General features: G+C 38.3%; 1 protein-coding gene across 2 annotated transcripts in view; it reads left to right on the forward strand.

Annotated features, from left to right (window-relative positions):
• The window catches only part of LOC117303738 (probable vesicular acetylcholine transporter-B), a 49,379-nt gene that overhangs the window by 13,117 nt on the left and 21,115 nt on the right, over positions 1-15,147 (forward strand). Inside the window, exon 2 of one of the 2 annotated variants that reach the window (XM_033788048.1) lies at positions 13,770-13,986. In XM_033788048.1, the coding sequence (XP_033643939.1) occupies positions 13,807-13,986 (180 nt within the window). In that variant the 5' untranslated portion in view covers positions 13,770-13,806. Of the gene's footprint in view, positions 1-975; positions 5,386-13,769; positions 13,987-15,147 lie in introns of those variants that run through there. The other variant, XM_033788049.1, reaches the window with a different exon arrangement.

The following is a 15,147-nucleotide window of genomic DNA, read 5'->3' on the forward strand; positions in this document are numbered from 1 at the left end:
GAAGAACCTTCAATTCGACAACCGGCCGCTATATCTGGACTAGCATACAGTCTCACTGTCGCTCTAAGGTATAACTTTACATTAAACAAACTCCCGCCACGTGCGATATCACACATTATCCTACCTAGTTTCTGGTTTAGGATGTTTACCTGTGTTACACTGGCGCGAAATTTAAGATGTTGATTTATAGCAAGGTAGCTGATTCGGTGATGGAGTTTAGTTTAGCCCCACACATTGAGAGAGACCTTTATTGAATTTGGTGGAATACATGATACCAAGGTTTGACATACTATCCAGGCCGAGTTTTATTACTGTGAATGTCTTGATGTGAACTCAATAACATATAATTGAAATATCGTCCTGTTGGTCATGAAAGATTGTTTTCGCCTATGACTTGGAAATGTATGTTAGATGTAAATAATGTGTTGACCATTTTTATTGTCACCAATAATCTGTCACGTTGCAGTTTGACACTATTTAATAGTCACTGGATTTCTACTCATACCATACTGAGATCTATTTTTGTTCAAAGCATAGACAATAGTTTTGAAACTGAAAAGCAAATTCCTTGAAAATTTTACTTTCAAAAAATGTATAAACAAAACTTAAACGGCAAACTTCACTTTTTCTTTCTGATTTGTTTAGTTTGTTGTGTCTCGTTGTTTTCTTTGTAGTTGTATCTCCACATGAACAAAATATATTAAAGACTTTTCATCACAAAAATGATCACACAAAATAACAGACAGAATATTTTGAAAATTAAATTCTTTTTATTCATTTTATACAGAGTTTTCTAATCGTGACATTGCAGCTTTGTGTTGGTATCGGCAGTGGATATTTTGCATGCAAATTGAACTGGGAACAGCATCCAGTTACTGGAGCCTGAAATGTCCCAAACTAAACTCATGGGATATTAGAGGTCTTTGAAAAACAGTTCTAATCGAGACACTTTCTTCCTTCTGTGTTCTTCTACAGGTGTGCAAAATATCCAATGCCGAGTGCCTTCCCAGGGGGTTTGTGTGACCGTTTATCATAGAACGAGGTTGTAAACCGATAACTCTCATATAATCCCGTGAGATTTAAGTTATGCTCTGGATAAAAACATCTACACTAAATAAAGTATGGGAGATCATCTTTATTGCGTCTGAAGAGCTTAAAGATCTTGGATTGCGAGGCTGACTAGGCCTGTTGAGAATCACCTGATTTGAACTCTGCTACCACCTGGAGCACTTTAAACCCGGAAACAAGATGGATATGGAGTCAGCTAAAGAGAAGATGGAGAATGCCAAAGAGACAATGTCTGAGTTTCTAGGGACAGCTAAGATGCGTATTAAGAATCCAGCTGCACAGCGTCGGTTTATTCTAGTCATCGTCTGTGTAGCCCTCCTCCTAGATAACATGCTCTACATGGTTATCGTACCAGTGATACCAGACTACTTAAGATCCATCGGAGCATGGGATAAAATCATCGCTACAGCTCAACCCATCTATAGTAATATCAGTAATACAACCATTAACTCCACCGCTGAACCCAATGTGATTTACGAGAATGAGGATATCTACGTTGGATTACTGTTTGCCTCTAAGGCCTTGGTTCAACTCCTGATAAACCCCTTCTCTGGTACTCTTATTGATAAGATTGGCTATGATATCCCAATGGTGATCGGACTAAGCATCCTCTTCATAGCAACCACCATATTTGCTTTTGGTACATCCTATGGCGTCTTGTTCATGGCGAGGAGCATGCAAGGTGTGGGGTCTGCATTCGCTGATACCTCTGGTCTTGCCATGATCGCCGACCGCTTCCAAGTCGAGAGTGAACGTACCCGAGCTCTGGGCATTGCCCTGGCGTTCATCTCATTCGGCTGCCTCGTGGCACCTCCTTTTGGTGGGGTACTGTACGAATTCGTCGGGAAGAAAATGCCATTTATATCTCTGGCCTTGATTGCTGTTATTGATGGCCTACTTCTACTGTTCGTTATTAAACCCTACAGTGATCGTCGCTGGCAAATGCCTAAAGGTACCCCCATCTACAAGCTCATCGTTGACCCATACATTGCTGTCGTAGCGGGCGCCCTCTCCATGTCCAACGTCTCTTTGGCCTTCCTCGAGCCCACAATATCAATATGGATGAAGGATACCATGCAGGCAGTCACCTGGCAGACTGGTATCATTTGGTTACCAGCTTTTATTCCCCATGTCTTCGGTGTCGTCATGACTGTCAAACTTGCCTCCAGATACCCGCACTACCAGTGGCTATATGCCGCTATTGGACTCGTTGTCATCGGTCTTTGTACATTTATAGTCCCCGCTTGTGAGACATTTGGTGTTCTGATCATTCCCCTGTGCGGTATTTGCTATGGAGTAGCTCTCGTAGATACCTCATTACTACCAACTCTAGGCTTCCTTGTGGATGTACGCTACGTATCAGTGTATGGTAGCGTATACGCCATTGCTGATATATCCTATTGCCTAGCCTATGCCATCGGTCCAATCCTAGCCGGTCAGATTGTTCAAAGTCTCGGCTTCACCAATCTCAACGTCTTTATAGGAGTTCTTAACATCGCGTACGCACCTGTCTTGATTGTTCTACGGAAAGTCTACGACCTGAAACCGATGCAGTTTGAAGATACTGTGCTACTGACGGACGAGCCGGCTACTGGGCTCTACGACACGGTCAAGGCAGAGGCGAAGAGAGAAGCGAAAGAAGGGGATAAGTTCTATGTCAACCATAACGCATTCAGGATGCATAAAGTCAACGGCAATGTACCGAATGGTAATGTTGTAGATAGTGATGATGCTAGTTCTACGGACAGTAGGCATTTGACTACGGGAAGACCGAGTAATGTTATCAACAGGACTGAGGATAATGTACGAAGTGCTATAGCTCATCAACATGGTTACGGAGCTTTCACTGATCATGATGATTGAAGAAATAAACAATCCTAAACTTAACATTGATAATAATAATAATTATACAAATAATAAGCCATCTTGAGGTATGGTGGACACAATACTATGACACTAATATGTTTGGTTAAATCTGATCATATCCACCCAAACCAAACATTGTACTCCAAAAGGCAAATATTAAGAACCCACTCGGCGGCAGTGCAGTAAATAACGAGAAGTCCCAGCGATCCACTAAAGCTAAAGTAGTAGTCCCGGCTGATATCCTACCTTCTACCCAGGTAGTAGTTATTAAACAGGATGGTTCAGACATCTATTCCATGGCAGTATAACAAAAGGCAAAACCTAGTTCCCAAAGAACCAAAATCTACACAGCAAGGCAGATGTTTTGGTGTTTACCGTAAACGAATACATAAAAACAAATCCGAAAGATCCTTTTATGGCACCAGATAAGCCATTAATATTCTTTACTAAGGAAGAAGTATACTGTCAAAATGATATGGTTAATTTCAATATCAACTTCTGGAAGCCCTTTTCAAACGAATAAATCAGAGAGCATTTTTTCCTGATCAGACGTATTGATCTGACTGTCAACTCAACAACCAGACACTTTACAATAATAACACGTGTGTCTGACCTCCAGCGAGTTGCATGTAGACATTTTTACGTTTTGAATAGAAAACCATCAATAATTGTTATTAAGAAACTTTCTTGTTGTACTTTAATTAAATTTGTAAACTCGATTATTGTCATAAAGCTAAATTGTTAGTTTGCGTCGTGCTTTGTGGGACGATTCACCGTATTTATCGCCTAGTGTAGCTTGGTCCAGAGATTTACAAGCATTGACCTTGTCTTAGTCAGTTACAATAGTTTCTGCATGAAACCACAAATGAAAAAGATAAACTAAAGATGGGAAGAGAGTTAATGTTGGCAAAAAAAAAAAAGCTAAAGGAAATGTAATTAATTTGCCTTAACATGATTCTTGCGATCCGCCAACCTAAATACAACACCATGAACAGTCCGTATATACAATGACGTCATCAGTTTATCAGATGACGTCATGAGCGTTTTGATGTGTAGTTAATAGTCGAATTATTTTCTTTGTCATTAGAAACTCAATTAAATTTATCGTCCCATTTTTATCAAGACAACAGAAAACTAAATAGACAAACCATAATAAGAATGGCAATTACAAAATGCTAAACATATAAAATGCATTTCGATCTGTTGTCCTTAAAAAAGATGAAATGCAAGACAAGTTGAAATGCCACACAGTGAAGTATAGACGGGCTCTAAAGTTGAGCCAATTAGTTTTTAGTCCCTAGAGACACACGGAATAAGAGCACACCCGAGGGGCTCATAATACCGTGTATTACAAAAAGACATCGTCAACCAACATGCTGACATATTGTAACTACCCATAGGCTATATGTACATGATTCTCTATCTACTTAGATCTAAGCCGATGCTAACTAAATAGGTTTGATCCATTCGCTGCTTTTGAAAGTACTGTTGGTTCTTTCTTCAAAGTGCATGCTTTGAAATTCGAGAACTGACAAATGTTTTGTATAAAGAATTGTGTTCTATAAGATGGTATATATTATTTAGTTTAGACCACTACCCGTCTTTCCAAACTGGCAATAACAAATGTAGAAATCGTAAAGACGTTCAGTATTGTAAAAATCATTATTGCGCATTGTGTTTAACAACAAATTATATAATTAGGTAAAAAATTTCAAGAGTTCTGGTATATTATTGTTCATATTTGTAAAGGTTTGGAAAGGATTATAAAACAAATATATCAATGTAAATTTTATTTAAATCATGTATATAGAAAATGATATAAAGAGTTTAACGTGGTATTCACACCAATAAAAACTCCTGTGTATTTGGACTCTTATTCTGCATCAGTTTGACAAAGTTTCGGGTCAGTTGGACACCGATTCTAGGTAAACTAACCAGAAATAGGTCAAGCCGGAACCAGGGTCAGTTCTAAGCTGATATGTATTAGGGTGTAAGGTACTAACAACATGCTTGTCAACAAGATTTAAATTAATTTGTCCTTTTTTTCATGAATAACATGAACTGATACATTTTATGATACAATAATAACATTTTGTTTGAAATAAATCTATAACTTAATCAATCAAATTTTATGGATTGAGACACTTTTATTTATCAACATTTGCTGAAATTATTAAGCGAGGTTGTCCAAGTATGGTAACCGTATTGACCAACGTGAATTACCTGTATTAAACTGCGTTTAAGGCAGGGAACTAGACACACAATGGTTAGAACAAGGCCAATTGGGTGGAAGTTGAAGGTGATAAAGTTAACAATTTTCTGCAAAAACAGTACCAATGATTTTAGTGTAGTATTTTAGTTAAACAATGTTTATCAGTGTGTCATATGGACAATAAATTATTTAAAATGAGTTGGATTCAAATAAATCTTAGTTTTTGCGTGGATAAATTATGTTGATTTGAGTGTTAATGGTTGAGTTTGTTAGCTTTATCCCCATTTGAACAAATCTAAATAATGTGGTTACATCACACCGATCAAAGCATCGGGTTTGTAATATATATTTCTTTTAGAGCTAACACTACCCAATGAAAGATATAGAGCATTATAAGTTTCAGTCTAAACCCAGAGCTGCATTTGCCAGTCAGCAAAGTCTCCAACGTGGCTAATGTTACTGCACCGGGGAAAACAACACTCTACTCACTAGCAATGTCATATTCATGAAGGCCTTGCTTCGTTATCCGGTGTATTGTAAAACCAGTGTATTTAATTATGGACACACACTGTCAAGGGCTCACTCAACAGCCACTTGCCCTTTTCCTCGGTAAGGTGTTTTTAGGTGACCGAAAGGTTCCATGTCAAGGGATGGGGAAAGGGTCCCAAAATAAATACTGCACGGCGTCTTAAAGATGCGATACTAAACCCAGTTTCATGGCGGAGTTTAAGACCCGGAAGTTTAGATGTTGATATTTTTCCACGTATGACCATGGCTTACGAGTGAACATTGCAGCCAATTGAGTCACTATCAGAGCGGTTCGTACAATGGACCTTTGCATGCAAACGGCGACATTTTGATTAAGGGCGATTTCGGGTTGAGGTAGAAAAATCCTGAGTACCACATGTGATTGAGTATACTTTTTAAAAAGACCTGCAAAAATTAGGCCTATATCACTACAAATGAAATGGAACTAAAATTGAGCTCTCAAAATTAGTGTCACATTAAACATACGGGTTTATGATCAAATGAGTTAAGCTGTGAACTAAACCAGATTTTATTCTTCCTTTAGTTTAATTTTAGACTGCAAAAGAAATTCTATTAAATTATTAGATATGGAGAGTATACATTTTGTTTATGTATCTTGTGGACTTGTATATCCCATGTATAACCCATGCTCAATGAATACTTTATTGACAATTAAGGCTGATTGCACACTGAAACATAGAAATTGATTTTTTTTTTGAGAGGCCATTGGCAAATGATAGAAAACAGTATGTATGCGCAACTTGAGCTGTCTTGTTTTTTAAAATCAAGTTGAAGAGTTTGGGTTTTCTTTGTACGACACAAAAACACAAACGTCTACAGACTGACAATAAATTTACACAGTTTGAAGACAATGATGGTAGAAAGGTGTTTCCCCTAAAATATTACCTACTGAGATGCTGTAGTTTTTGAGGGACGAGTAAAACAATTTTTTCACTAACATATTTTTTGCCTCAGTGAAATGAAAACTGTTTTAGCATGTACAACGGATTAACGCGACTCTCCTGAAAACATTGCTCGGTAATTTTCACATTTTTTCTCCTCAAAAACTTGACAACTATTGAAGCTGTAACTTGTAAAGGTAGATTATAATATCATATACATTTTTATTCACAGTGAGTAGGGATTCATGCCATTGTACACAATTTGATCCACAGCAGGTATCAAAACCCTTTAAAAAGGTATGAATCGGTCAGAGTGAAATGTATGGAAGCGCAGACGGAATGCTTAACGGAAATTTATTCTGTGGCAATGTTTACGAGTTTCTGCAGACACCGAGACCAAATAATCCTAGACAAGTCTATACAATGTAAGGACAAGATCCCAAGCCGGTCGAACAAATCTGATTTAGCTCCTAGAAACATTGACAAGACTAATTAAGAATGGCCGCCAAATAACGGTAGGGGAGACAAAATGTTTAACATTGTGCAAATATACACAGAAACATAGAGAAAAAAAGCCAGGCATAAAAAAAAATGCTTTCTGGCTTCTGTAAATGCCCCCATATTGGTTTGCTCCATATCCATTACATTATGCTTTTTTCAATTTTATTCATTATTTTCTTTACCTGTTCTTGACTGTCTTCGACTTAAATAATTATATTTAATTTGTTTATTATTCTCATTTTTCACCAAATAATATGGCAATAAATGTTGATTGAAATGAAAACATATAATTCAAGGTCTAAGAAGAAGAAGAAGGAATACTGTTAGATTGCATTTTCAAACTGCAGTGTCGAAAACAAATTGTGCTCCAAATGTTGTCTTGTTAGAACGCAATTATTTTTTTTTTTATTCCCGGCATTAATAAATAATTATTCCTTATAAGGAACCGGCTATTTTTGTTTACTGAAAGAGATGCTCATTGATTTTTGAACAAAGAGTCTATTGTCACAAAGAAAATAACAAATAGGTTATAGGTTTGCGTAACTGTAGTCTCATTCTGATTTCTGATATAATTCTACACTCCCTCTGTCTGGGCACAAACCGACACATGTACAGACCTCCATCCAGGACAATAAAGAGAATAAGACGTTGGGTACTTGCGTGTAGCTCCATTGAAGAGAAAAATAAACCCTGGTTCCTCTTTTTGTATAACAAAGAGCTCTCCAAGATATGATATTTGTCGTCATCCAGAGGAATTAAGGCTTACGCGTCTTCAAACTATCTTAATTATATCTAGGTCTCGATATTCTGAAAATGTGACGAGTCTTGGCATAAGAGACACACAGCACAACTCAGAATTTGGTCTAGTTATCTCCGAGTGTGGGTTCACATACCGGTCATGGTACCATGTGTCCTTGCGTAACTTTATTTGATTTGAATCACCATTACTGTGTACGTGATTATGATTGGAATGATTAGATTCATGTTATTTACAGGTCTGGGTATTCACAAATAGAGACACACAGCACAACTCAACATTTGGTTTCAGTTATCTCCGAGTGTGGGTTCACATCTCGGTCATTAATGAAAATCAATAAAGAATGATTTGAATGATTAGAATCATGTTTGATTGCTTGTGCTGTATATTCCTACCGAGTTAAGATGGTTTCAAGATATGCTCGTCACCAAAAGAACCAGGGGTAGTATTACTGAACGGTCTCTTGACTTACCTGTCCTTAGAAGGCCTATATACACCAATATAAAGAAAACCTCTGAAGAAGGTCCGGATTGGATCGAAAGCTAAGGCCATCTACCCTATTCATTACATTAAATGTAAAGAAAACCTTATACAGTTTACTGGTGCAAGGTTTGTACTGGTCCAGTTTGTTCTCATTAACATGTATTAGTAGTCGAAAGGGTTGCTGTGGATTTATACTTTTATTCATATAAAACTATTCATTTAACACGTTGTCATGGGACAGTCCTGAACCACAAATCCGCAACACTTTCCCACAACCGTCAACTTGGCTATTATTGAATTGAACATGCCATCCGTAGGCGTAAGTAAGTAGTCTCTTCAGCCAGCATATTGATGACTCCTTGTTTGTGTAAAGAGAACAATTTAAAGGAAGAGGATTCAACTGGAAATACAAATTATTATGTTTAAAATGTTTCTAAACTATGCATGAAGGGCTGAGTGTTCTCTACCAAAAGTGTAGCATTGAGATTAACCGGAGCCTTTTTCTTACAACTTAACACCAGTGGAAGTAATAGCAATTGACAAATATATTCAAAACCACGTTCGTAACGAAGCGTGAAACTGAACCTTGTGACCCCCCCACCTCATGATACATCTTCCGGGTGTCTACTTTGCACTTAAGATTTAAAGGAGAAAGTCAACTTCCACTAGTGGCTTTAATGGATTCAATAAAATCGAAACTGAATAATTGTGACTGGTTGGTTTGAGGCACGTAGTTGGAGTTGGGTGAGAGTGACGGCGTGTCTATGGTAGGTATCGGTAGCACCTTTCCCCACTCACTGCCTCTCCCAATTAAACAGGCAGAGAATGATTACGTAAAGGTTGAGCTAATATTGGTACATGGAAAGTGCCAAACCTATTTCCCAGTAATGGCTGCCATCCTCTTAAATGTTGTAGGTGTTGTGCTTGTGACGAAATCGAGGTAGTCCAAATAATTTAAACTGTTCAGTAATTACTGGGCTTGTGATTGTGAAAAACCACAGCAGCAGCAATGAAATAATTAAAAGAAAAAATATCTTCAACCAAGACAACAAAGTAACCAAAGTAGGCAACCATAGTAGGCAACCATAGTAGGCAACACCCAACCCAAATCTCTTTACTACCGGACTGTTATAAACCACGACATCTGTCCTAACCAGATCCCAATTACTTTACATCTTCCGTCTGTTGAACTCAGTGAAACACAACGCTTATACAGGTGTAAATGATGGTGGTCTTGACACGTCAACCCTTCGTTCTTTTCAATGCATAATGGAAATAAATTTCCACTGATTCGTTTACAACTTTCAAAAGCAGTAGCTTTTTCTCATTCAAGTTTGTTCATTACATACAACGATCTCCAAAGGCTTATTTGAAATCTCAACTTGGGCAAGATTGTGTCCATCCATACCCCTTGGAATTTACCGTCAAGATTGTATATTCTTTTAGCAACATTTGTTTCTTCGGATGCTGAGGTACACGTGAGTACTCATGTCATGAGATGATATTTTTGTTCACAGAATTTTCACGAAGCCTGAGGTATATGCATGAAACCAACAAGGTACAGATTCGTAAGGTTGTTGTCTATAAGGTTGTAATTTCCGCGACCGAACTTTCGACGTGTCGACCAACTGTAAATTCAAATCCGCCACATCAGCACGTGTAGATGCAACAAAACAGACGCCATTTTGTTTTTAGTAGGCCACTGCACTTCTCTACGTTCAACGTTCTCTAACAATCTGTCTCAGACTTTTCAGGGTATAGCCATATAGGAAAATCGATTGTGACACTTGGGTCTGCTGATTGAAATCAACCAGAAGCTATAAATCGATTATAGTAACATCTTTATAATCAATTTTCTCAGTACAGTGCTGTGAGGAATTTTGATTTTAATTTAACAAACAGCTTGGTATGCCCCATATAATGTTCCTTTACGATCCAAACTCTAACTTGTCCAGTGGGCAATTGGAAACAGAACTGGTTTGAGAATTACCTCTGTACAAGACAGTCACGTGCAGTGAATTTGATGAGTGTCAATCAACGTCTGCAACTGACGGTTAAATCTCTGAACAGAATTTACCATTTGATGCATATTGTATCTTATTTATGCATATAAATACTCATCAACGTTGAATTACACAGGATGCTAGACATGATTACGTCATAGCTTCAAGTTTGGGACATTCTGCTGCCTTCTGGTTGCGGGATATAATTAAATACAGACATAAACTCAGGCACAAACACGTATACATTAAAACAGACAGTGTAAATTTGCAACATTTCCCACTTGTACTAAACATGTATTACACAAGTGTTTAGTATGGCTTGGGTTACCGGTTATAAATTAATTTGTAAATTGAGATATGTATGCTATGTACATTCATTATCTCTTAATGTATTTAATGTTCCTTGAGGATTGTACAAGTACCTCATCATTCGATACTCCAAACTCGGTTTGATGAGAATTGTTATTTGTTCAGATGTCGATACCAAAACATTAGTCGATCTGCGTCGTTGACGATTGCTGTGCATGTATGAGGAGGCGATGAGTCAATCTCGAGAAGTATCTGTTTAGGTTTTTAGTTACGGCTGAGTGAGGTTTCCGCTGAACTGCGATCTTCTTAAAAAGAAATCTTTTGACACACTTCTTTTTTAACACAAATACTGAACATTTTAGTTGAAAGAGTAAGTTTACCCGATTCGCAGGATATTTTGTTGGACGATCTGATGTTATCCTTATTGGAATAAACAGGTTGTAATCAGTGTCAATTTATATCCCAGATGGGACAGCAAATGACAGCCATACTGTGATTTATACTCACTCCATCTATGGAGCATTAATCTCCTAACATATGCCCACGCTAGCGACTGTCTGGATGATAGAAATACACTACCAATTAACACCATGGTTATCGTATACTTAATATATACCAAAGAAATAATCTAACGTTACAGCATTATACGGTTTTGCAATAACACCAAAGTCTGCCAACACAATTACATTAGTAGTAATTTTAACACCAATAGTGTTAATTGTGATTCTCTTGGGGATCTTTATGCGATAACACCGATGGTGTCAATTTTAACACCCCGGTGTTTGCAGTGTGCCATCTTCGGATTCAAACTGTTGGTCACAATTTCCCAAAGTCAAGTCCATAATGGGTATAATTCAATATGTCAAATTTACAATTCCGTTCATTTGATACAGCCCTGAACAAGAAGCGCAGGCTCTATATCTATCGTACTGACCATACATTGACTCGACTAAACTATAAAGGACCTAATTTATGATTGGGTCAAGTTGTAATGGGGAAGATATGAGGTTAGCAGAAGCTTGATGCTTCTAATGAGCACCTCTTTCATGAAACAAATCTCAGTCATTAAAGGCACTGGACATGTTTGGTAATAACTGTCAAAGACCAGTAATCCCCTTTGGGATACCAACATATGCAGAAAATAAATCAAATCTGGAAAAATGTGTACTAAATTGATCATCAAAGTTGCTAAAAAAGACGAATGAAAAAAAAAAAGAAACCCTTGTTGCATTACTTCGTAGCTGTCAGCTAGATGCGCAATAAAGGCCGCAGCTGTAGTATTTTATTATTTGAGGGAATTTTGTTCTCTCAAAATTTACGATACTTCAGAGGGAGCCGTTTCTCACAATGAATTATACAATAAACAGCTCTCTATTGCTCGTAAGTTTTTATGCTCGTAAGTTTTTATGATTACAATTATTTTGAGTAACTACCAATAGTGTCCAGTGCCTTTAAGATTGAGAAAAGCTCTCTTTTTATACCAATCACTACACACGTCTGAAACATCATCACGTGTCTGCTTTTAGTAGTTCTTGAACCAATTGGCGCCAATTTGATTGACACTGTTGAGATCCGTATTGACGTGTGGGTACCATGGACGCGGGAAAGGTTCTCACGTTCTTAGCTAAATATAGACCCTTTTCGAAACCACGGCTTCGGCTTTGGATTCGGCTTCGGTGGTCCTCTCGTCTGAAGCCCTGAGCATGTACGCAAAGCACGCACAATATTGTCAAAACAACCACAAGCTAGCCTGAGCTGGAGCCGAAGCAGTGGTTTCGAAAAGGGCTGTAGTTTTGGAATCACTAACATGGTTATTAGGACATTGAAACAAATTTCGTCAATTTCGCCCCCTGATTACTTGTTTAGTTTGTCAACAAACGTGACTCTACTCTCATGGATCACGGAAGATAATTTATCTACTCGGACAAAAAGGGAGGTTGGTAACTTGTTTTAAGAAAATAGTCACATTACGTTCTGCTTATTGCTATGTTCTTGATTCTGTCGGACATCTGTGCGGTCAATATTCTTGTGCAAGCAATTTTGCAAATACTGGTCAACGCGTGTGAAGTACATCGAGTGTGCTTAACACACTTAAGGTTATGGATGAATATAATATAGAGGTAAACCCGGACTGAATCAACATCAGTGGTCAAGTTCAGCGAGGGGTTAAAGCCGACCATTTTGCGATTTTGCCTGGTACCTAGGATGTATTTCCTGCGTAGTCAACAATGGAATATTGACTAGTGGTTGACAAAATGGTCGCTTCTCAAACTTGCTCAGTGTTCAATCAACTGATGATCCATATAATGTGATGACCCATATAACAAGATCAAAGCTCTTCACATAAACCTAGAACCACAAATGAGCAATAAACAGAAATAGGACAGAGGAAGGTTTTAAGACATTTTGCGACTCGTTCGATTAAATAGGTTCCTTTTTTTATGAGCAAAACAGCCATGATGTGAAGTTGTCCGATCACCATCCTATAAACTCCAGCTTCACATTACTGTAGCTACATCAATTCATATACCTTGTGAGTCCCATTAATGCCCTTAAGCTACCAGGGAACTGATGAAGCAACATTGTTCAGATCTACCGTGACGGTATTTTCTTAGCTCTATTTGCTCACCATGAGTTTGGGATTTCCTTCCAAAGCTTCCAATAATTGCTTATACTCCTAAAGATCCAAACCACCAAATCTAGTCGTTTGAAAGGGTTTTAGAGAAGACGCAATAGTGGTAAAAAGAGTCGAGGATTTGTAGGAATTTGCTTGGAGGTTGTTTTACTATCAGGAGGTTGATCTCACGTTAGGACACTAAGTCGGTCAATTTACATCGAAACTATGATTTTCATCCGGCGGTATCGAAAGCAAAATAGAATGAAAATATTGGATCTGTACAAATTACCTAGGTATTGATGGTGAAAGATGCCTGGGAGTTTGCAAAAAATTGTAAAATTGTCTTTTAAAACTAAAGAGGCTTCGTTAGAATTCAACTTGGATATGGTAAAGCCTGAAGACAGATATTTTCATTTACAGCTAGAAAAACAGAACATTGAAACAAATAACTCTGCCTTCAAGTTACTTTAAACGTTTTTGAGCTTTGCTTGTTTTCTCAAAATGTTCTATTTTGTTTTTAAAGCTTTGAGTATAACCACAAGAGGCAGCCGCCGGGACTGATGTGTACACAGGTAGCAAACGGCCACCAGCGACCCATGCCTGTGTCAAACGGAGTTACATCTGCAGGGAACCAGCGTGGGGTAAAGAGGGCGCCCTCTGAGTACATGAACCACGTGACCACCACCCGCTACGTGGCTAACGGTGAACTAGACGATGACATCCATAATCCAATCCAGTTGGTGAGTTCAATCTACAACCCCCCCAAAACTCAGTTTCCCAGCTAAAGTTTTGATTGTTTTTAAGGCACTGGACACTATTGGCAATTACTCGAAATAGTTGTTAGCATAAAAACTAACTTGGTAACGGGTAATGGACAATATTGTTAGAAATGGCTTCCTCTGGAGTAACGTAGACAATATTGTGAGAAATGGCTTCCTCTGGAGTAACGTAGTTTTTTAGAGAGAGGTTATTTCTCACACAATAAACACACAAGTGTGATATCACATGTTCCAATTGCCATTTTGGATTCTGCTTCAGGTTCCGTTCTCTCGTCTGAAGTCCCGAGCACATAACGCAAAGCACGCGCAGTTACTTACCAGCACAACCGCGGGGCCAAGCTAGCCTGGGCCGAATTCACAGCCGAATCCGTGGTTTCGAAAAGGGCCACAGAACATGATGAGGGAGTTGTGGTTTTATTCAGGGTTTTAGTCAGCCCTATCGACAATTCTCACCGGACGGTCTCATGCCATCGAGCAGAAAGCTTGACGGACTCAGCCCCAGTGTAATCGCACCTAACCACCCGCGTGAAATTGAAGCATCGTCCCGCACTCGCCCTTGAATTAAATATAGTAACTGATCCAACAGCGATTAATTGGATGCTAAATTTTGCTAAGCGTCAAACTGACTGCTCCCTTGCATATCTTCGCCACTACTTCTTCGTATAGATGTATTTATTAATAATAGGTCCATGCAGTTAGTTTGGACTAGCTGGGGATGTAAGGTATGCTGATGTATATTTTATTGATTAAAAAGAGTCGTGTCTTGTTTCTAGCCATGTCTCTTTTTAGAATGTCTGAGGTGTATATTTACAATGGGTTGGTTTTGCTCCACAGACTGCCCTGAACACATTTTATTTATTGTAGTTTTTGTTTTGTGTGTGGATACATCGTTCTTGCGGTAAAATCTCCCGAATAAAAAACTACTTTGCGGTAGTAGAATTTACAGTTCACAAAGAACACCGTTTACTACACAGCAAATAGATTATATATACACATGGTGCTACCGCAAACCATAAAACATTGATACCTCACCATGCAATGCCCAATCGGTCTTGTTTGTCACAAACGCAGCCATCTTGTCTGTATCCTTTTCGAATTCAGGTAGGCCTAACCAAACCGAGA

The sequence above is a fragment of the Asterias rubens genome, chromosome 20 (assembly GCF_902459465.1).
Source record: "Asterias rubens chromosome 20, eAstRub1.3, whole genome shotgun sequence".
NCBI lineage: Eukaryota > Metazoa > Echinodermata > Asteroidea > Forcipulatida > Asteriidae > Asterias > Asterias rubens.